Below are 23,119 nucleotides of genomic sequence, written 5' to 3' on the forward strand. Positions count from 1 at the left end.
GAAAGTGCCCCTTTTGTTGGTGCCCCCCCCCCCCACTTTGGAAGTCGCTCGGCCGCCCCTGCTCGAAAGGATGATAGCGAAAGGGAAGTAGATCCTTACTTTTTACTAATTAAAAACATCACATTGTTTAAAGCTCGAAATGTACCAATGACCTTTTGGCGTCTTGAATTTCAGCTACAGAGAAATCGTCTACAGATCTTCATGAAATCTACAAAAACACGAATCTAAACCGGATGAAACTGTGGTCTTCTTGATAAATCACATCCTCAAATTTGGAGGGTAAGAAACTCATACCTGAGATCTAGAGCCTTGGAGCTCAGCTTCATCCAGCTTCATTCGATCGACGTTCTAGCCTTCATCGGCGGGATCATAGTACTGTTGACTTGCCTCATTTTTCTTTTCGTGTTGCAAGCGATGTCTGTATTGCTGCTTGAAAACAAAACTAGATTGAAGTTATGGTATCATATTTTGTATTTGATTTAATTTGCGTAGGATAGGAATAAGTAATACATTGCATCCCCCTTTCTTTTTCTACTTCTCCTTTCTTATATACAAATACGACGACACAATTTTCCATAAATTTACTTTTTAGATAATGGTGTTTAGGTTTAATTTAATACCCTTTTCGTATGGCTTTTTGACGTTAAGATATTTTACTTCTCTGTCTTAAATAAAAACCGTAACCGTATTTACAAAATCTTTCATATAAATATCTCCATTTTATGGTAACTTAATAGAAACAAATAAGTGCATATTATGCAAAAAGTTGAGAAAGTTTATGTATGTTGCAAAAGCATAGATATATTGCACTAGCATAATGTCTGTTAAAAGCTTATACGTATAAATTAAAAGCATATGTATACTGTAAAAGCATGTGCGTATTGTAGAAGCATAATGTATACTGTAAAAGCATATGCGTATATTTAGAAGCATAAGTATACTTTAAAACCATATGCGTATTTCAGAAGCAACGTAAACGTGTGTGAATAAAAACTCGTTCATACGGCGTAGGAAAGTCAAACACCAAGCGTTGTCTCGCCTGCATCTTGCGATGAGGGTCAGAACGCAATACGCATATATGGAATCGTGCCTTTTCAGGCTTTCAGCAGCTCAGGGTGTGAATATTGGTTCAGGCCGTTTACACTCGGTAATAATGTTAATGTTGCATAGACTTTATCCCTGGAAAAAAATAACACTTTTGATACTGTATTAAACTTATTCTTATCCAAAACCGATAAAATTAAAGTTCAAGTTCATGACCCTTTGACATTTGACCTTGGTCAAATTTGACCCACTTTCTAAGCTAACCTGTGGCTATAAGAGATGTACCTGTGGTATGAATTTAGTGATCCTACCTCAAAGCTATAGAAATTTATTGCGAGTACAGCATGGTGGGTTACGACAACTACGACGACACGGAAATGGTGACGGCTATGTCTTGCTCCATAACGTGGGCGAGACAAAAACAACCGAGTTTTTATAAAGAAAAAAAAATGGGTCTACAGAATCCATCTTTCTAAGTATTGTAATAGATGTACTATTAGGAGTAGTAGTAGAAGGAGAAGGTAGAGGAGGAGAAGAAGAAAAGGAATATAAAAGAGAAGATGAAGGAAAAGGCGAAATCGTTATGAACATGCTGAATGTACAAACCATGCGTATTTAAAAAATATATATATATAATTAAATCATTGAATAATTCTTCATTGTAGACATCTCTTACCATGCTAATGAATATGAGACAAATCACAATTTCATGAAGAAAACTGAATTATCTATGATTCCATTTATTCATATTTTTATATCAGTCAGTGTTATTATGAGCTATGGCGTCGCACTAGGTTCGGATAATAATAATAATAATATTTAATTGTTTATATAGCGCTTAATACAAATGTCTCTAAGCGCTTTACAAATATACTATTACCCCGGTCATTGGATTCAGTGCTTGCCCGCACACACTGTGTGCACAATCTCCACTCCCTGGAGAGCATTCCAGCCGGGCGTTACTTGACGCTCACAAGCTGTTTGACGAACAATGATATCGTGGCCCCATGCATCATAGGGCAACCGAACTTGTTTAAAGCATGATATGGATATTTATCGTTCATTTCTCCTTTTCATTTCCTTTTTGTCTGTCTGTCTGTCTGTCTCTTTCTCATTCTCTACTGATCTCTCTCTCTCTCTCTTTCTCTCTATTTCTCTATCTGTCTCTCTCTCTTTCTCTCTCTCTTTATCTCTATCCCTCTAACTCTCTGTCTTTCATCCGCTATTTAAAGTGACTCGGTAACATTGTTGAAGGTTGATGAAAAAGCTATAATTTTTGTATGAAATATTACTTAGTATATTCCTTGTACTGTACTTATCCTCTAACAGGCAAACAATCCTGAGAAAAATTCTCAAACCACAAAGATATTTATGGTTTGCTTTGAAAGCGTCACTGTGCAACACACTCTAACAGTAAATTCTCCCAACCATTTTTTAATTTTCCCAACCGTTTTTTTTTTTAAATAAGATATAAAAGACAGGCTTTAGAAAATCTGTCAACACTTAAATGTCTGGAATGGTATAAAGAGCTAATTCACTGCGTTGTGAAGACTTACATTCACCTAAAATGTAATTAAATTGTAATCATATAGTTAGGCGAATTAAGATAACGATCAGATCAGTTTTTTCCAATTAATATCATTAATAATGGTCCGTTTTCACTCAAACTTTCAGATTGTCTTTAATTTTACATCTAGCATTGAAGTCACTACCTTAGCACTATTTTCTCTCATCTGAACAAAGTTACCAAGTCCCTTTAATCTTTCAACCCTTTTTGGTTTCAATACGATGGATGGATGTGCATGTTACTCTTTCCGTAGATGTAGTTACGCCATTGCTTACACTAGATGGAATATGAAAGTGATGACCAACAAGGCTTAAGTATAATTATGTAAATTGCATATATACTAACTGTATAGGACACTCTGTACTTTTCAATACACATAAGTATACAGTTCATGGGTTGATGATACAACATTATAACCAACAGGTACAAAAGTAGATCCGCACAAGAGGGAGCGCTTATTTGATATTTAGATTTTAGATTTTGCAAACAAATTCAGTGACCGGCAACGTAATTTCAAAAATATTTCTGGCTCGCCTGATAAATCACATGAAAATCTATGCGAAAGGCCCGATATTATAGCATACACTGTACTGAAATGATAGATTGATACTATTGGAAGTATATTAATAAAAATTGGCAGTCGAGAATTTGAAAAAATGAGTGGAAAGAAAGCTCGTTTCTTTAATTTTTTCTGTCTTCTCCAAATTCTTTTTTTTTCTTCTTTATAACTTTGTTTTTCTTTTAGGGGGCTATAGTTTACAATTTAATTGTCGTATTGACAAGTTCGGCGGATAATTGTAGAAAACAAAGCAACTGTGGACTTCGTGCGATCCCAAAATAATGAATACAAAAATTATACTTCACACAAAAGTTTATTCATTATCAACTACTACGGTATTCTTAATGGTTGTACAGTCTTGGAAAGTCCACTCTTGGAAAGTCCACTCTTTATTGGAATCCACTTTAACATTTGTGATTCAAACCGCTACTTTGATGCGGATTTCACTATGATTTAGGGAAATTATGGTTGATTTCCACCCCTCTGGCTGTATTAACCTTTTCAGGACAGGATTTGATTTTATGGCTGCGTTGATCATATTCTGTTCTTCAAATTAACAATATTTTTTGTTTTATTGCCACATTGTTTAAATAAGATGTAATGTTTCTGAAAAAGTATTGTCGAAAGGTTAAAAATGGCAAATTTTAATCGAAAAACAAAGATATTGAAGGTCTCACCGTTTTGCCAATTTAATTTTTTGAAGCTTTTCTTTTTCTTTTTCTTTTTCAATTCCTGGCATCAAACTTATGCCTTTTTCAGCTCCTGCTTCTGGAATAGTTTTAGGGCTCTGAATCAAAGGTTATTGAGCCAAACTAGTAAGAACCACAACATTTGCAATAATTGTCACCCAAGATTTAAAGCCTATCTGCACTAGTTTGACCAGGAGGGATTAAACCCCGCTGCATGGTCACTGACAGGTGATTATCTCATCAAATCAGCTCTCAATGAACATAAGAAAAAGGGGACCATGGGGGACTAACGGTCACCGCTTAGGTATTGTTTGCTATATAGAGGGCGCAAGTAGCTATAAGTAGTGCAGTGGGGCTTAAGAGAATATTATATCAGCACCTTACACAATGTGTTAGAAATTACTGTCATCATGACTGGAAATGCGTACGCCTGACACGTATAGCATGCGTAACAGTCTAAAATAAGTTTGTTGGGTATTTATCATCTTCTTCTTCATCATCATCTTCTTCTTCTTCTTCTTCTTTTGATTCTTCTTCTTCTTCTTCTTCTCTTGATTCTTCTTCATCATCATCTTCTTCTTCTTCATCATCATCTTCTTCTTCATATTCTTCTTCTTCACACACGGGTAAACAATTTTATTTTATTTCGATTGGTCGTAAGCAGGCATGTAAAAGAAACAATTAAATCGGGAAAAAAATCATTCTACTTTGGATTTTCTACTTTTCAAGCAACATGATAGACATCGCTTAAAACAAGTATAGAGAAGGAAAACGATGGCAGCTATGATTCCGATGATGAAAGCGAGAACGTCGATCGAATGAAGCTGGATGAAGGTGAGTTCCAAGGCTCTAGATCTCAAGTGTGACCCTCCAAATTTGAGGATGTGTTCCACCCAGTAGACCATAGTTTCATCCGGGTGAGCCTGGGTGTCTCTGTAGATTCTTGAAGATCTGCGGACGTTTTCCCTGTAGCTGGAAATTTAAAGCGCGAGAGTATGATATGGGAAATGATCTTGATTTTCAAACAGCGATAGCCTATAAAAACAGAGATTTTAAATTAATATGACATGATTAATAGATTATATATATGTAATGAATATCAGTAATAAAATAGGTTCATCCAAGGAGCGCGGAACACTTCCATAGTCAAAGGCAGGCGCGGATCCAGGGGGGGGGGCCGAGCGGGCCTTGGCCCCCCCCCCGCAAAAAAAAAAAAAAAAAAAAGAGAAGAAAGGAAAAGAAGGGAAAGGGCAAGAGGAGAGAAAGGGAAAGAAAGAAGAGGAAGAAGAAAAGAAAAGGGGGAAAAAGGAGATCGGGGGGGGGGGGCGAAAGGGCCTTGCCTCCCAGGCTGTTGATCCCCCCCCCCCCTCCCCCCAATCAAAAAAATAAGAGAAAAGGAAGGAAAGGAAAGAAAAAAGGAAAAGAGGAGATACTGGCGTACCGATGGGGGGGGGGGGCTTGGGGGAAATCAAATTCAAACGTGGTTTATTTCTAATTCCACAACGGTGGATTACAAATAATGCTGATATGACATAATTTCCGAGATTTTTCCTCACTTTTTAGTAAATTATACGTTTGTATGTGTTTGTTGGAAAATGACAAATTCCTAATTTACAGCCAGGCAAGAAATATGATTCTTGAGATTCCTACATGTCAGTGCCCGAGGTACGGCGGGGATCGGGAGCACCGAGCTCCCCCCCCCCCCCCCACCCCCACTTTTTTGAAAAAGTATATTAAAGAGAAATAATATAGAATGAGAGCAAGAATGAAAGAATAGTTAACTGCCAGTGTTAAAAAATAATGAGGCATCAAAATATGCCCATCTGACCGTGATTAATGCCTAAAACCCCTAAGCCTCCGGGGGCTCTGCCCCCTGGATTCCACCTAGGGCCCTACGGCGGGCCCTTAGATGATCATCTGACGGTAATTTAATGCCTCAAACCCCTGATTTTTGGCGGCTCCGCCCCCTGGACCTGCCAGTGTCACAAAATAATAAGGTATACCAAAAAAATGCTCATCTGACCTTAATTAAACGCCTAAAACCCCTGAGCTTCCAGTGCCGGCTCCGCCGCCTCGACCCCACCAGGGGCCCTAAGACGGGCTCCTGAATGCTTATCTGACCGCTTGCGGGGTTAGACAAGGTATCAAAATGTGTTTATCTGACCGCAGACGCGTAGCCAGGGGGGGGGGGGGGGGGGGGCGGTCCCCCCAAATCGGAAGAGGACGTAGGAAGAAACAGGAGCAGACAAAGAACATCTTTGAAATTCAGACAAGGATTAACAGTATAGAGAACGGTACAACGCATCGGCTTCTTTCTCTAATAATTTAATGAAACGTCACAGCGTCGCGCAGGAGGGTAGGGGGGGGGGGGGGGACTAAATTCAGACAAGGATTAAAAATCGAGAACGGTACAACGAATCATCTTCTTTCTCTCATAATCTTATGAAACGCCAAAGCTTCCGCGCTTCGCGCGGGAGGGGGGAACCTGAATTCAGACGAGGATTCAGAGGCGAGAACGGTAATACGAATCTTAAATGGCTTAATGAAACGTAAAAGCTTCCGCGCTTCGCGCGGGATGGAGGGGGAACTAAATTCCGATGAGGATTATTTTTGAGAACGGTACAACGAATCGTCTTCTTTCTCTAATGATTTAATGAAAATTAAAAGCTTCCGCGCTTCGCGCGAGAGGGGGGAACCTGAATCTAGACGAGGATTAAGAGTCGAGAACTGAACAATGAATCGTCTTCTTTCTTTAATAGTTTAATGAAGCGTCAAAGCTTCCGCGCTTCGCGCAAGAGGGGGAGGGGGGGAGACTGAATTAAGACAAGGATTAAGAGTCGAGAACGGTACAACGAATCGTCTTCTTTCTCTAATGATTTAATGAATCGTAAAAGCTTCCACGCTTCGCGCAGAAGGGGGAAAACTGAATTCAGACGAGGATTAAGAGTCGAGAACTGTACAACGAATCGTCTTGTTTTTCTAATGATTTAATGAAACTTAAAAGCTTCCGCGCTTCGCGCGGGAGGAGGGGGGAGGGAGAATCTAAATTCAGATGAGGATTATTTTCGAAAACGGTACAACGAATCGTCTTCTTTCTCTAATGATTTAAGGAAATTTAAAAGCTTCCGCGCTTCGCGCGGGAGGGGGGGGGGAGGGGAACCCAAATTCAGACGAGGATTAAGAGGCGAGAACGGTAATACGAATCTTTAATGCCTTAATGAAACGTAAAAGCTTTCGCGCTTCGCGCGGGATGGAGGGGGAACTAAATTCCGATGAGAATTATTTTCGAGAACGGTACAACGAATCGTCTTCTTTCTCTAATGATTTAAGGAAATTTAAAAGCTTCCGCGCTTCGCGCGGGAAGGGGGGGGGGAACCTAAATTTAGACGAGGATTAAGAGGCGAGAACGGTAATACGAATCTTTAATGGCTTAATGAAACGTAAAAGCTTCCGCGCTTCGCGCAAGAGGGGGAGGGGGGAGACTGAATTTAGACAAGGATTAAGAGTCGAGAACGGCACAACGAATCGTCTTCTTTCTCTGATGATTTAATGAATCGTAAAAGCTTCCACGCTTCACGAGGGAGGGGGAAAACTGAATTCAGACGAGGATTAAGAGTCGAGAAGTCGACAACGAATCGTCTTCTTTCTCTAATAGTTTAATAATCGTAAATTTTTTCCGCGCTCCGCGCGGGAGGGGAAAAATTAAATTCAGACGAGAATTATTTTCGAGAATGGTACAACGAATCGTCTTCTTTCTCTAATAATTTAATAAAACGTCAAAGCTTCCGCGTTTCGCGGAGGAGGGAGGGGGGGAATCGCCCCTCCCTGCACCGACCCCCCCCCCCCCGCATTACGTCACTGTTGGTCACTATTACGTACCAATATTTGGCTCGCATAATTTCAAATTTGGGCCCCCCCCCCCCTAAGAAATCCTGGATCCGCGCCTGGTCAAAGGCATATGAACCATGAGTTCCTTTTAATTAGTACATGCAATTATGATGAATTGCTTTAATTACCAGTCATTCATATTGAAAATTGTTATATAACCCCCAATGCTGACTTTTTCATCGTACGAGCAAGCCATTTTTTACAACCATTTAATGTAACAAACAAAAACAAACGCAGAATGTTATTTTGTTTGTTTATGTTGTTTGTCTGTTTTGAATTGTCCCTGGTGTCAGCATCAACTAGCCTCGGGTCGGATGCGGCTTGTATGTCACAGTTTATTAAATCTGCGTCATCATCATCATCATCTATGTAGTTAGGCATATTCCAACCGCTATTAAAATTCTTAAGTGTAATTTCTGAAAAAAAAGTGTGTCAGAAAATAGTGACACAAGACAATAATTCTTAACAACATTATGTGAGCAATAAAATCCTTGTCATATTCGAGGTGTAGTAATCGAATGGTATAATCACTTGAATGGAAATCCAAAGGTCGTGGGTTCGAACCCCGGCGCGGCACGGCACTCCTCTCCATCCAGGTGTTAAATGGATATGATGAGAACGTTGTGATTGGATAAGCATATGCGCGCTCGAATAAAAAGGCGACTATAGCTGGAATGCTCCCCTGGGAGTGGAGAATGTGCGTTGTAATGCGCATAATAGGAATAGGAACGTTATCCAATAACCGGGTAATAATGATAATACTGTTAGCACTTTGGTTAGTAAATGATAAACTATCATTGCTATGATTAAAACAAATTACCGTGGATTTTCCAGGACATCGATGACTGCTTCCATCACGGTCTCGTACGAGATATGGTCTTTCTGGAGAATTCTTCCCATGCCTTTAGCCTCGACCTTGACGGCATTGGAATCTTGATCACCAATTATTGGCATGACGACCATGGGGACGGCATGGTAGATCGCTTCGAAAATACCTGTCAGACCGCCGTGGTATATCAGTAGTCGGGCTTTGGGGTGACCTGTTTTTTTAACCATAACATTTTTCAGTACTTTAAATTGGCACCAGTAATCCTTATTTTTCAACTCCTACGAAATAAAAATGTATATGGAATAAATCAATGTTAATGAAAATTACTAAATTCAACCAAAAGAAATCAAATCATTCACAAAAAAAGTGATTATAAAATTTACACTACGTTGCCAAATGAGAGACTTTAATGATTACGTATAATCAACGTGTTATTATTAATAGCTTTGTAATTATGTTCATTCTTTATGGGATGTCGTCTGCTTGGGCAGTATTGGTGCATTATGTGACGTCATTAAAACATCGTTATTTTCTGGCGAATCTCGCGTATATCCCAGATGCTATGGAGGTGGTTTTATTTGTATGTTTATAAATCACCCGATATGTAGTTGACCTAATACTTCTACGATGGTCATCTTTTAGCTTACCAGTTTCTAGTGATACATTAGTTGACATATTTGTGATTTTCTTTGAATGTCCACTTTAAGAAGTCACTAAAAGGAGATAAGGAACCAGCACTGCCATGGGTTAAATGGAAAATTACAAGTACAGAGCACAGTCAGGGAAAAACTCTTTCATCTTTCTTGATATTAATAACATGGGTCCATGTCAATAGGCCTACACCATTTTCTAAACGTGCAGTTCATGTGAATGCTTCTTTTATAGCTTGTGTTATAAGTTGCAAAGTGTATTCATGTTAGAATATAGCAGCAACTGAGATTCTGATCACCGCCCCCAAATCCCTTAACCCTCCCTCCAACACATACACCCACTCATACACAGTCACCCACCTTACGCACACTTACACACAAGTAACATTTTGTGTAGCATGCATAGTCTATAAAAAGGGAATCTAGCCGGACATACCAAGTAGGTCATTTTGTGGCATCCAGTCTACCAGCATGGTGTTGTTACCCAGGTAACGAGGGCGTGTTCCAGTATGCCGCCAGATGACTCTCTGTGGAAGATCACTGAAGACTCTCGCAAAGGCCTCTGCCATGTGTTTCGGAAGCTCACCGTAATTATTACCCTGAGTTTTGAAAACAGATAATTAATCACGGTATGTTTGTATTTCTAACAGGTTACTAGTAAATGATTTTTTTTTAATTCCCATCTTTATCAAATTCCATACCTGAATATGAGCCATATAGGTTTGCGATGAGGGAGAGACCTTGGGTGTAAACTTCTATTCGGATATTACCAAAGCTCAATTAAAAGGGAGAGGCATTGACAATGAACAAAAGTGGAACTCTTGATATTCTATACGGATTACTTTTCTCTTTACATTATTAATTTACACAAAATGTTATGCTTTCTTAGTGACGAAGTATTATAGTCACTTGTACAAGTGGATGTTTGTCAAAATGCAATTTACATAATTAGTTTTTTGCTAGGTCAGATAAATATTAAAGTTTGTCCGACCTAGAACCAACTGCAATCTGCATTCTAGCAATTTCATGGTAGCTCGACTAAAGCGGGGGTAAATTATGATTGCAGAGCCCTTAGGAAGAACTGTATTAATACTGAGGCTACCCTGGGTAAATAAGACATGCTATAATTATTATTGTTATTATTGAGATACAAAACAGGCAGCATATTCGTTATTGGGCACTTTGAGAGGAGGATGCATACATATGAAAGCATTACAAGAAACGTCGATATTACAAGAACATCAAATATTGTTATCTTTAATCTTCACATCATCTTACCAATGCCAATATGATGAAGCCGTGTTCCCCCGACCCCTCAACAAAGGCTTCGTATTCCTTCAAGAAAAGAAAACAAATGAGGTAATGCTAAAGCTATCCTGCATGTAGAGAAAGAAAAAGAATCTTTAAAAAAATGATGGTTTAGGGGCTTTCTGTTGATCAGAAAGTATAATCATTACCATGGGGACATTGGATTACACCGACAGCCCACGAAATAGATATTCAGCCACCTTGCTACCCGAATATGAAGTGGCGGTTGCTCGAATATCGGAACTTAAAAATGGTTCGAATCACAACCAGCGCTGACGGCTGGTGGAAAGACATTAATCCACATTTACCACTCCACATGCAAATGTACGCGGGTATACCTGGCATTATTGTGGTTACAATTGCAGGAGCTGCAGGAAGAGCAATATTGACACTTCGATGTGGCTACCCTGGGCAAATAAAACCCAATGATTATGATAATAATTATTATTATAATAATTTCATTATTAGTATTATTTTTATGTTTGTATTATAATCAATATAATTGTAATTATCAATTTTATATTTCATTGAATATCATATTTATGTTATTGTTATTATTATTATTATTACTGTTGTAGTTGTTGTTGATATCATTATTACTATTATCATTATCAAGTTTACTTCATTTACCTTGTTCAATGGCTTCGCTGGAATATCGGCGATATTTCCGATAGCCACCCAATTCGGTGCGATAGGGTGAGAGAAATCAAATGCGAAGGTCGTCATGCACAGCCACAACTCTGCTCCACCTATAAGATCTGCGATGCTTCGATCTGGCGCGATACCATACTTGTCTTTTATCTTTTCCAAAGCCCCGAAGTGTACCCAATGTGAAAAGCTCAGGACAAAGTTATGCTCTATGAAGCTGGCAACACGCTCCAGAAACGTCATCCTGTCTGACAAGGGGAAGGTACCCAAGGGTACGTACGATGATGGCGATGGAATTCCGTATAGGTGCTCGTGGAAGAACGGATATCTCATTGATGTTGTCAAGGCAATGTACGGTATTCCTAGGTAACTACTGAGGATCGCATCACATCCGTCAAAGACATCCCCGATAAGGATGTCAAAGTGAGATTCCTTGAGTAGAGCCAACGTCGCAGAATCTTCAAAGAGATGCTGGCAAGCTTGCCTCAACAAATTAAACATTTTACCCAAACCTATCACGTTATTGAACTGACTCTTCTGAGTCTTCTCAAACGACAAATCTTGTATCATTTGTTCAGTGGCGTGAAATTCTGGAGAATGCTCGAATTTGTACTGGAGGGCGCTGTTGTAGGTGTCCCTCTTGAACCCTTTTGTTCCTACGGCGGAGCAGGTGAGGATGGTGACATTGTGGCCGCGTCGGGTCAACGCTCCTGACATGGCGGACATACTTTTGGCATGGCTACTGGCCTTCGGGATTAAGACAGTTACGAGAATGTTTGCACCATTGGTCAAAGGCATGACCTGGATGGCGATGACTGCTAGGGTCAACAGCACGAGACTCGGAAAGAGTTTCATCACGTCAGAGTCTTGATGCAGCTCCGGTTGAACGGTATATACTGATGCTCCTTTGTCGAAATTGAGTCAAATCCTGCAAATTCCTGTCAAGGGAAATAATCAAAGTGAATTATTAATCTTCTTTTCCTTTGTTTTCCTTGCGTAGTCCGAATCAGTGGGCCTAACCAAAGAGGTTAATTCTTGGTCTAACAAAGCACCACAAGTCACTACACAGCCCTGCACGATCACCATTTAGAGATATTTTCCAACGTGAACAGTTCTTGATCGGGGTGGACGAGGTTCTCTCGTTAATTTTGTTTTTGTTTTGCATTTATCCTATTTGTTTATTCTTTTGTATTTTTTGTAATCCAAACTGTGACATTTTTTCTCATTTGATTATAATTTTAAACGTCTTCGTATCGACAAAATGAGGAAAGCAGTTGAAATCCTCGACAAACAGTGGAAAGGGGGGCAGTGGCGGATCCAAGGGGGAAAAAATGTATTTTTACATTTTTTAACGTTAGATGGGCCCCACCCCCCCCCCTAGGAAAACAAAATGTGTAATTTTACATTTTTTAACGCTAATTTTACTTTTTTTTTAGATGGCCCACCCCCCCCCTTGGCGCTCAAGGGGGGGGGGGGTGCAAATTTTCAAATTTTCGAGGGCCAAAAAAAAAAAAATTAGTGCCTCACTTGGACCCGCTTCTATCGCCCCACCCCCCCCCCCCAAAAAAAAAATGTAAAATTAACCAACCGGGACGAATACTGAACAAGCGCGCTCATGAAAGTTTTGTAGTCGTTATTCATTTTTTTTTCAAGTTCAGGTTTATTCAAACCAAATCAAACGTAAACAATGGTACAGGATATAACAGCAAGGAACACAGGAATGATAGGTTTGGGACCCCAGTGAAGCACAGCTTGTGAACGGGGCCCCTTTACACAGTAGACTACAGTAGGTTGGCAAGGAGTAACATATTTACAACGAGTATAACGCATGTGTATGTAACAAGGTAACAACATAACTAATTATGCAGATGAGTATAGCCCCCCCCCCCCCATCCCCAATTACAACAGATACACAAACACACACACACACACACACACACACAAACATAACATATACTTCATACATAGCTACCTTATCAAATAATAATATACACAATATTTATAAGGCGCTTAATACTGGTGTCTCTAAGCACACCATATTGTAACGAAACCGGTTCCTGTCGATGTTCTTCCCAGCAGCTTCTCTTGTCAGGATGCCTTCTGCTGGTAGGTTTTCCTAGTCCGGTACCAATTTCACCGTGGATCCGTTTGGCAGAGATATACTGCCCCGTTGACGTTGACACCAGTCTGATATATTGCTCCGCACCACCTCTCGACCACCGTCCAGTCGACACTACCAAACCGTCTTCTACCAACCGTCTTCTACCAACCGTTGTACCGTCGTATACCACCAGCCGACTAGGCCAGTCCGCTTCTGCACCTCTCAGACGTCTATACCAGTCTGCTTGTGCATGCAACTCCAATTGGCCGCACCAGTTTGCTTCATGCACCTCCAAACAACCAGACCGTCTGACTTCGTACAGTCAGCTTACTCGACCATGCCACGGCTCTGCTACACAGTAGTCCCTACCAGCCGTCTACTCCAGACCACGATCACTGGACCACCGGATGAGCAACCCCTGGTATTGTCTAATACTAGAACGTAAAAGACCCAACAAACACAACCTAGATTCTAACCATGGTCGTCACCTAAAATCAGACTTCAACTTTAGGTTTCCCCATGGAAAGACATGCAAACGATCATCTCAATCATTTCGTTGCACGCAATACTTTATTGGGCAAATATCCAAACATAATCTAATTGCCTTACAATGTAAGTGTGCCCAGTGGGCGACGGCAATTATGTAGACTATGACAGGAAGCTCTCAGACCGTGAGACAATTGATTTATATACACATTTCTTATACATTTATTATTCTGGTTAGGTTTCCAAAAATTACATAAACATTGATATAACTCCACTTTACAATATCAGATTGAAACAAACCATATATCAAATGAAAGCATTAGTTTTATTCTATAAAACTAAACAAAAGAGAACAAGTAATTATTAATGATAGAAAAGTAATTACACTAAAACTGTCAAAACATGCACAATCGAACATTCTTAAAATTAACACGTGACTATATAGCGTCGTATATTTTACTTGAATTACGCCATCTACGCCGAAATAACTACTACGAAATGAAACCAATTTCGTGACACAACTCCCTTATTTTCCTTAGCTCGGTCCCCGAGCGATATCTAACAACAATTTACAAACTGCATATAACACATTTACAGAAAATAACGTCCATGGGCATCTAGGTATCCTTCCCACCGGAACCAGCGGTTCTAAGTTCATGCAGTACTGACTGAATTATTTAACGAGAACTATCAGTGTCAGTTTGAGTTTCAGCATTCTTACTAGCAATTTCAGTCCACTCTCTAGCCCATGCAGTCTCCGACGCCATTTCCCAGATGAATATCGCAAGTCAAGTGGTGAAGGGGACCTTTCGTCGTTATCCAACTCTTCTCCTGGTTCGGGCGTAGATTGTCGGCTATGTCGAGGGGAAGCTTCCGATCCATCATGCTGTGGAGACTCCGGGGTCTTTTGACATGACGATTTCGTCAGGTCTCTTTGGGGCGATTTGGATTTTCGTCGTGATGAGCGGTAACGACGTGGTGATCTCCTTCGAGGTCGGTCCAATCTTGGATCATCACGTGGCGGCGACCGCCAGTCCATTCTTACATGACGCCACGATGCATCAGCTTTTTCAGAGGTCCCTGTTATTGGCGTGGAAGTGGGTTTGCATCTTGGCGAAGAAACAGGTGTTAAGCTGTGTTTTCTCACGGGAACCACAGCTACATCGTGGCCTCCCTGATGCCGCTCCATCTCCGTCTTCCTACCCGTGCGATAATCGCATTGGTCGCAACGGTACTTCAGGATATGCACTTCCCGCTTGTGTCTTTGCAAAGAGTCTTTCTTCTCATAACTTTTGGTACAAGAGTCACATTGAAAGAAGTGGGTAGTCGTACGTCGGGCATCAACGTCCTTGTTTCCCTGCTTGTCGGGTGGCATGTTTCTGCTTGCACTGGTTTCAGTGGGCATCGTCTGGTTGCACATTTCTGTGCCCACTTCTTCCACCGCTGACAATGAGGCAATGGCAGTGCCTGCCTTTATGTTCCTCTGTTCCCTTGTTGGATTGAACACCCTGACAGGCAACACATCTTCATCTGTCTTCACGACAGATCTGGCAACGATGGGTCCCTTTTTCCATGATTCGATTGGGTTCACAGGAGATTCTACCAGTCCTTCACACAGTGCTTCCTTTTTACCTGTTACTCTGTCTGCTAGCACCATTTCGTGTCGTGGAGGAATTGAGTTTTCCTCCCCCGCCACTATCCTTCTGCAGAATGATTCTCCTTCACTATCTAGGCATGGAATTATGCCCCACTCGGTCCTCAATTCCATCTTGTGGCAGTCAAGTACAGCATTAGTTTGAACTAGGAAATCTAGCCCAAGAATGCCTTCGTTCTTGAGGCTGGCCACAGTTACCATTGTAGTGACAAGTGAATCTCCGATCTGCACTTCCAGCCTTGATTTACCTCTGGTCCTCAACGGGGTCCCATCTGCTTGTAGTACCACGCTGGTCACTGGTAATAACTCAGGTCTTCTATTATCCTCTATCCGGTCAAACACCTTATCTGAAATCAAAGTATTGGTGGCTCCGGTGTCGATCAGTAATTTCAAGACTGTCCATTGATTTTCCCTTCCAGGAAAAGTCCTTTCTTGTTAGGATCCTGAGACGAACCAACTCTGGTCTGTTCCTCTTCATCTGTCATCCCATTTGCAGTTGCCCACTGCAAGTTTGTATTTGCTTTCTCTGCTGCTGGTGGTGCTGTTCCTCCCCTAACTTTCCTTGGATAAGGACATTGGTTCCTCCAGTGTCCCAATTCATTACAGTTGAAACACCGGTTATCTTTCCGTTCCGAGACTTTAGTTGGCATGGTTTGTTCCGGTCTCCTATCTGGTACATCTGGTTTAATCGTATTCCTCCCATTTCTCATGTCTAAGGCATCTAATACCTTCTTTACTATCTCATCGATAGTAGGATTCCTTGGTTGCTGTTCTCGGATGGCTGAAACCTCACACTCTTCCAGTGCTCGACTGTACGTGGTTGAACGCCTCACTTCGTTTCTCTGACCCTCCATCCTCAGGAAGGCCTCTGTATTTAAGCTGCTTCCACGGCATCATCAAGCGTGCGAGGTTGAGCACGGAACAATCCTTCTCTTATTTCTGGTGTTACTACGGCATCCAGAAAATGCCCACGGGCTAGTCGGTCTTGTCCTTTTTCATCGAACTCGGGGTAGGACAATGCACACAGCTCCCGTATCGTTTGTCCTAATTGCTGGAGACTTTCCTTTGGTTGCCGACGACGCTGTCTCAACTCTGCTAGGTATACCTCAGCTTTACCTCCAAGACCAAACCGGTTCATGAGTCTGTATACCAACTCGTCGTATGTCAAATCCACTCCAGGCTGTTGGGTTAACAACTTCACAGCAGATCCTCTCAAACTTGCAGCAAGAAACTGCACTGCTTCTACTTTGGTCCATCTGTTTACTCCAGCACATGCCTCAAAATGGTGCAAGTAATCCTCGACAGGACTGCGACCGTCAAATCTGTCTGGTACCATATGGGGTCGTCTGCCGATTAATGCATCATTTGCCCTCCCCACATCATGCATAGGTGGAGAGAAAAGCGGTGGTGTAATATGAACTCCAGTTCCTGCACTGGGCAGCCGTCTACTTTGTTCTCGGGGCGTTGAACTAAATCTATCCCGCTGTGCCGCTGGCATCTGTGAATCTGCAGTTGGTCCTGATGCAGTTTGTCCACTCAGAGTTGGGGGAAATGCTTCCTGGCGGCCTGGTTCTGGGTCTGCAACTGGTACCTGACTCATCGAAGCACGTAGTTGCTCCATCATTTGATCTACTTCTGTCATACTCCTTTCTAAGTGCTTCATCATTTCTCCTGGCGTTGGTCGATTCTGCCTATTTCTTCCTTGTGCCATTGTCACTGGATCCCACTTCTGACACCACATGTAACGAAACCGGTTCCTGTCGATGTTCTTCCCAGCAGCTTCTCTTGTCAGGATGCCTTCTGCTGGTAGGTTTTCCTAGTCCGGTACCAATTTCACCGTGGATCCGTTTGGCAGAGATATACTGCCCCGTTGACGTTGACACCAGTCTGATATATTGCTCCGCACCACCTCTCGACCACCGTCCAGTCGACACTACCAAACCGTCTTCTACCAACCGTCTTCTACCAACCGTTGTACCGTCGTATACCACCAGCCGACTAGGCCAGTCCGCTTCTGCACCTCTCAGACGTCTATACCAGTCTGCTTGTGCATGCAACTCCAATTGGCCGCACCAGTTTGCTTCATGCACCTCCAAACAACCAGACCGTCTGACTTCGTACAGTCAGCTTACTCGACCATGCCACGGCTCTGCTACACAGTAGTCCCTACCAGCCGTCTACTCCAGACCACGATCACTGGACCACCGGATGAGCAACCCCTGGTATTGTCTAATACTAGAACGTAAAAGACCCAACAAACACAACCTAGATTCTAACCATGGTCGTCACCTAAAATCAGACTTCAACTTTAGGTTTCCCCATGGAAAGACATGCAAACGATCATCTCAATCATTTCGTTGCACGCAATACTTTATTGGGCAAATATCCAAACATAATCTAATTGCCTTACAATGTAAGTGTGCCCAGTGGGCGACGGCAATTATGTAGACTATGACAGGAAGCTCTCAGACCGTGAGACAATTGATTTATATACACATTTCTTATACATTTATTATTCTGGTTAGGTTTCCAAAAATTACATAAACATTGATATAACTCCACTTTACAATATCAGATTGAAACAAACCATATATCAAATGAAAGCATTAGTTTTATTCTATAAAACTAAACAAAAGGGAACAAGTAATTATTAATGATAGAAAAGTAATTACACTAAAACTGTCAAAAACATGCACAATCGAACATTCTTAAAATTAACACGTGACTATATAGCGTCGTATATTTTACTTGAATTACGCCATCTACGCCGAAATAACTACTACGAAATGAAACCAATTTCGTGACAATATTCTGACTAAACAATTATTTACCAAAACTTATAATAAACACACAACTTATACATCTGTTCTTTATTCAATAAATCATGCATATATAATAATAAAAAATAAAGTAAGAGTGAGATCAAACATACATACAAGAGGTCAAACATAGGATCAAACATAAGATCGAACAAACAAAAAAATAAGACGGTGTGCACCTCCTTTGACCGACTCACAACTGCAGAATATTGTTTATGAATTAAAAAGGTGGGTTTTCAGCAAGGACTTGAATTGGTCAAGAGAATGAATATTATGAAAGTGCGCTGGTAATTTATTCCAAAGGATAGGGGCATTTACTGAGAAAGCTCGATCGCCATATTTTGTAACGGTACGAGGTCCGAGGGTTCAACTGCAAGGTTGATGATGATCGAAGAGGTCTTAAAGAACTAGAAGAACGTAAGGAAATCAAATCTGAAAGATATTTAGGGGCTTGGCCATGGAGAATTTGTATGTAGGCCTAAGAAGAAGAACTTTAAATGTTATACGATGGTGTATGGGAAGCCAATGAAGAGAACGCAATATTGGGGTTATGTGCTCAAACTTTCTCGAGAAAGTAACAAGCATTGCAGCAGTATTCTGAATTCTTTGAAGTGGAAGTAGGGACGAATGCGGAAGACCAGAAAAAATTGAATTACAATAATCAAGGTGGGAGGATACAAATGCATGGGTTAATTTTGCAGTTGTGGGCCGGTCACAGGGGCGTACGCAGGGGGGGTGTTTTGGGGGTTCAAACCCCCCCCCCCCTTTGGTATTTTAATGTATGTAAACCCCCCTAAAAAAACCTAAAACCCCCCCTTTGGCTTTTTTTTTTTTTTTATTTAAAAAAAAAAAAAAAAAAAAAAAATTATACCCACGGCTAACCTAAATAAGGTGACCTTACCCCCCCCCCCCCATACGTAAAAAAATGTCAAATTTTGAAATTTTGAGACCAAAAAAAAAAAAAAAAGTGTCCGCTTACCCCCCCCCCCCCCCCCCCCCCCCCCCCCCCCCCCCCCACTGAGCGACTTTTCGGCCGGCGCGATTTTCAAATTTTCGGGAGCAAAATATTTTAAAACCCCCCCCCTTGAAAAAATCCTGCGTACGCCCCTGGCCGGTCAAGTAGTTTCCTAATTTTCCCAATTTTGAAGATTCCAAAAGATGCCGATTTATATACGTTATCTTGTTTTATACATTCATGTATCTGATAGCAATCTGTCGAAAAGGTGTTTTCTACAAGATATTTTAAACCGAGACAATGTAGTACTACTAATTATATTATGAGGTAACATATTCCACTTTTTTGACACAGACAGTTCTAAATGAATTTTAAGGCAGTATGGATCCTGGCGTATGACTGATGGATAAGGTTACTCTGACGAGTATGATAATTTATTATGCACCGACGGAACATTCGTGAAGCGCATCCACGCAGTGAAATTACTTTTCTATACTCAATACACGTCAGGATAACGCAAATGCAATGGCAATGGCATTGGCAATGACTTATTCGCTCTAGCAGCATCGACCTTTGGTCTTCAAATAATTCTGACCAATAGGACTGTGTGGTACAGATTGTGATTGCATGAAGCCTATTTTGAGCGGAAAGTGTAGGCCGGGTCTATACTAGGCTGCAGAAAATAATATAGAGGCTTAATATGACCACAGTGTAATTGAATTTGCTGTTGGTCAAATTGAAAATCATTACTATCCAATATTAAGATAACAATGTACATGAAGTTAAAATGAAATGAATAAAATTGCTAAATCTTACCGCAAAGAACACCAACTGAAGTAGATGTCTAGACGAATGGCTCAACTGTATATACTGCATGGAACCAGGGATGAAGGTGTCACAAAAGATGCCTGGACATAGTAATCAAAGAACACTGATCATGTTTATTCTAATACGAAAGGCATGCGGCGTAGCTACGTGGGTACGGGGTTACAATATATACCCCCCCCCCCCAACACACACACACACACACACACACACACACACACACACACGGGCGCAGTGGCGTACGCAGGATTTTTTCAAGGGGGGGGGGGTTAAATTTGAAAATCGCGCCGACTGATATTTCGCTCAGTCAGCCGGTAAATAAGCGGGGGGGGGGGGGGGGGTGTAAGAGGTTTTTTTTTTAAAATATTTTTTTAAACAAAAAAAATGGGGAGGGGGTTAACCCCCAAAACCACCCCCGGCAAAAAAGTGCTATCCAACCCTCCCCCCCCCCCCCACATTGTGATTACATTATCAGGTATGATTTCAATTATTTCTTTCTCTCTTTACAAGGTCTAACAAACTTTGCAGTTTGCATGTATGATGGTCTGAATACACCAGCGACAAATTTTTGTGAAACAGAAATTTGTCGTTGGGAAAAAAATTGTCGCTGAAATCGAAATTTGTCGCTGAAATGCCGAAATGCCGAAATGCCGCTTGTCGCTGCGACAAGTGCTTTGTGAATAAGCAGTTTGGAATCGAGGGGGGCGGTGACATTCCAGGGGGCTCACCTTATGGGCAGGGGCATCGCTAGACCTTTTTCAGTGGGGGGGTGTCGAGGCCAACGATTACCGACAAAACTAGCCACCAATTACCGACAAAATTAAATGTCCAATATCTACAAATTCAACCCTATAAACCTGGGGCCGAAGGCTAAATTGTTTTTCCTATGGACTATATATAGTACTTGCATATGCGCAAAATGGTCATTTTCCTCGACGACATAAATATACGAATTATTTCTTCAATTTAGTCAGCATCATAGCTATATATTTTAATGCAGGCGCGGAGCTAGGATCTTATTTTAGGGAGGGGCGGTAGTGAGCAAGAGAATCACTTAAAAGCACGCTCATTAGGGGGGGTGGGTGATGGGCCTCCCGCGCGAAGCGCGGAAGCTTAGAGGTTTCCTTAAATTATTAGGAAAAAAGACGATTAATTGTACCGTTTTCGACTGGTAATCCTTGGCTGAATGAAGTTCCCCCCACCCTCCCGCGCGAAGCGCGAAAGCTTTGACGTTTCATTAAATTATTATAAAAAAGAAGACGATTTGCTGTATCGTTCTCGACTGTTTATCCTTTTCTGAATTCAGTTCCCCCCCCCCCCTCCCGCGCAAAGCGCGGAAGCTTAGACGTTTCATTAAATTATGAGAAAAAGCAGACGACTCGGTGTACTGTTCTCGACTCTTTATCCTTGTCTGAATTCAGTTTTTCCCCCTCTCGCGCGAAGCGCGGAAGCTTTGACGTTTCATTAAATTATGAGAAAAAGCAGACGATTCGGTGTACTGTTCTCGACTCTTAATCCTTATCTGAATGAAGCTACCCCCTCCTACGTGAAGCGCGGAAGTTTTGACGTTTCATTAAATTATTAGAGAAAGAAGACGATTCGTCGTACCGTTTTCGACTCTTAATAAGCCCTATTCATCTGAATTCAGTTTCCCCCTATCGCGCGAAGCGCGAAAGCTTTGACGTTTCCTCAAATTATTAGAGAAAAACACTATTCGTTGTACCGTTTTCGACTCTAAATAAGCCCTATTAATTTTGTTTGAATTCAGTTTCCCCCTATCGCGCGAAGCGCGGAAGCTTTGACGTTTCCTTCAATTATTAGAGAAAGAAGACGATTCGTCGTACTGTTCTCGACTCGTCTAAATAAAGTTTTCCCCTTCCGCGCAAAGCGCGGAATTTTTGGCGTTTCATCACAATATAGAGAAAGGAAGACGATTTCTCGTACCGTTTTCGAATCTTATTAAGCCCTATTCATCTGAATTCAGTTTCCCCCTCTCGCGCGAAGCGCGAAAGCTTTGACGTTTCCTCAAATTATTAGAGAAAGAACACGATTCGTTGTACCTTTTTCGACTTTTAATAAGCTCTATTTTTCTGAATTCAGTTCTCCACTCTCGCGCGAAGCGCGGAAGCTTTGACGTTTCCTTAAATTATTAGAAGAAGAAGACGATTTGTTGTACCGTTCTCGACTCGTCTAAATGAAGTTTTCCCCTTCCGCGCGAAGCGCGGAATTTTTGGCGTTTCATCACAATATAGAGAAAGGAAGACGATTTCTCGTACCGTTTTCGAATCTTATTAAGCCCTATTCATCTGAATTCATTTTACCCTCTCGCGCGAAGCGCGAAAGCTTTGACGTTTCCTCAAATTATTAGAGAAAGAACACGATTCGTTGTACCTTTTTCGACTTTTAATAAGCTCTATTTTTCTGAATTCAGTTCTCCACTCTTTGACGTTTCCTTAAATTATTAGAGAAAGAAGACGATTCGTTGTACCGTTCTCGACTCGTCTAAATGAAGTTTCCCCTTCCGCGCAAAGCGCGGAATTTTTGGCGTTTCATCACAATATAAAGAAAGGAAGACGATTCGTCGTACCGTTGTTGACTCTTTAACCTTGTTGAAATTTAGTTTCCCCGAAAAAATTTCTTTAGCTGATATTATAGGAAAGTGAAACTTCGAGAAAATACAAGTATTGTAGTTGTAGTCACTCTTAAAGTCGTCACAGTGAATAAGAAGTCACAGTTCGTAGGGAAAAAAACTTGTCGGCCGACCGACAATATACATCTCACCGACTTTAAACTTCTGCATTGATATAGTACACGAGGATCGAGCAAGAATTCCCAGCTGACCCGACACAGCAACATATTTACCCGTGTCTTTCTTGCTCCCTCGACGAGACGACTCCACCCAACAACCCCCTTCTCTCTTTTACTCCCACTTCTCCTCTCTCAGACTCTTACCTCCCATCTCTCTCCTCTCTTTCATCTCCCGTTTCTTTTGTTTCCCTTTCACTCTTATTACTTCTTTTTTCCTTTTTTTTTTTTTTTTTCCTTTCTTTCCTCTCCTCCCTCTTTTTCTCTTTTCTCTTTCTTTCTTTCTCTTTTC

General features: G+C 41.3%; 1 protein-coding gene across 1 annotated transcript; it reads right to left on the reverse strand.

The window, feature by feature from the left end:
• Nucleotides 1-4,480: 4,480 nt before the first annotated feature.
• On the reverse strand, nucleotides 4,481-20,117 carry LOC582057 (UDP-glucuronosyltransferase 1-2-like). The gene is made up of 6 exons (XM_030975758.1): nucleotides 20,014-20,117; nucleotides 11,165-12,120; nucleotides 10,505-10,561; nucleotides 9,663-9,825; nucleotides 8,568-8,787; nucleotides 4,481-4,831 (listed from the first exon to the last, which is right to left on the reverse strand). Exons 2-6 carry the CDS (start codon nucleotides 12,035-12,037, stop codon nucleotides 4,558-4,560), a joined length of 1,587 nt encoding a protein of 528 aa, XP_030831618.1. The 5' UTR covers nucleotides 12,038-12,120; nucleotides 20,014-20,117; the 3' UTR covers nucleotides 4,481-4,557.
• Nucleotides 20,118-23,119: the final 3,002 nt, after the last annotated feature.

Source organism: Strongylocentrotus purpuratus, unplaced genomic scaffold (assembly GCF_000002235.5).
Source record: "Strongylocentrotus purpuratus isolate Spur 01 unplaced genomic scaffold, Spur_5.0 spur5_scaffold_8, whole genome shotgun sequence".
NCBI lineage: Eukaryota > Metazoa > Echinodermata > Echinoidea > Camarodonta > Strongylocentrotidae > Strongylocentrotus > Strongylocentrotus purpuratus.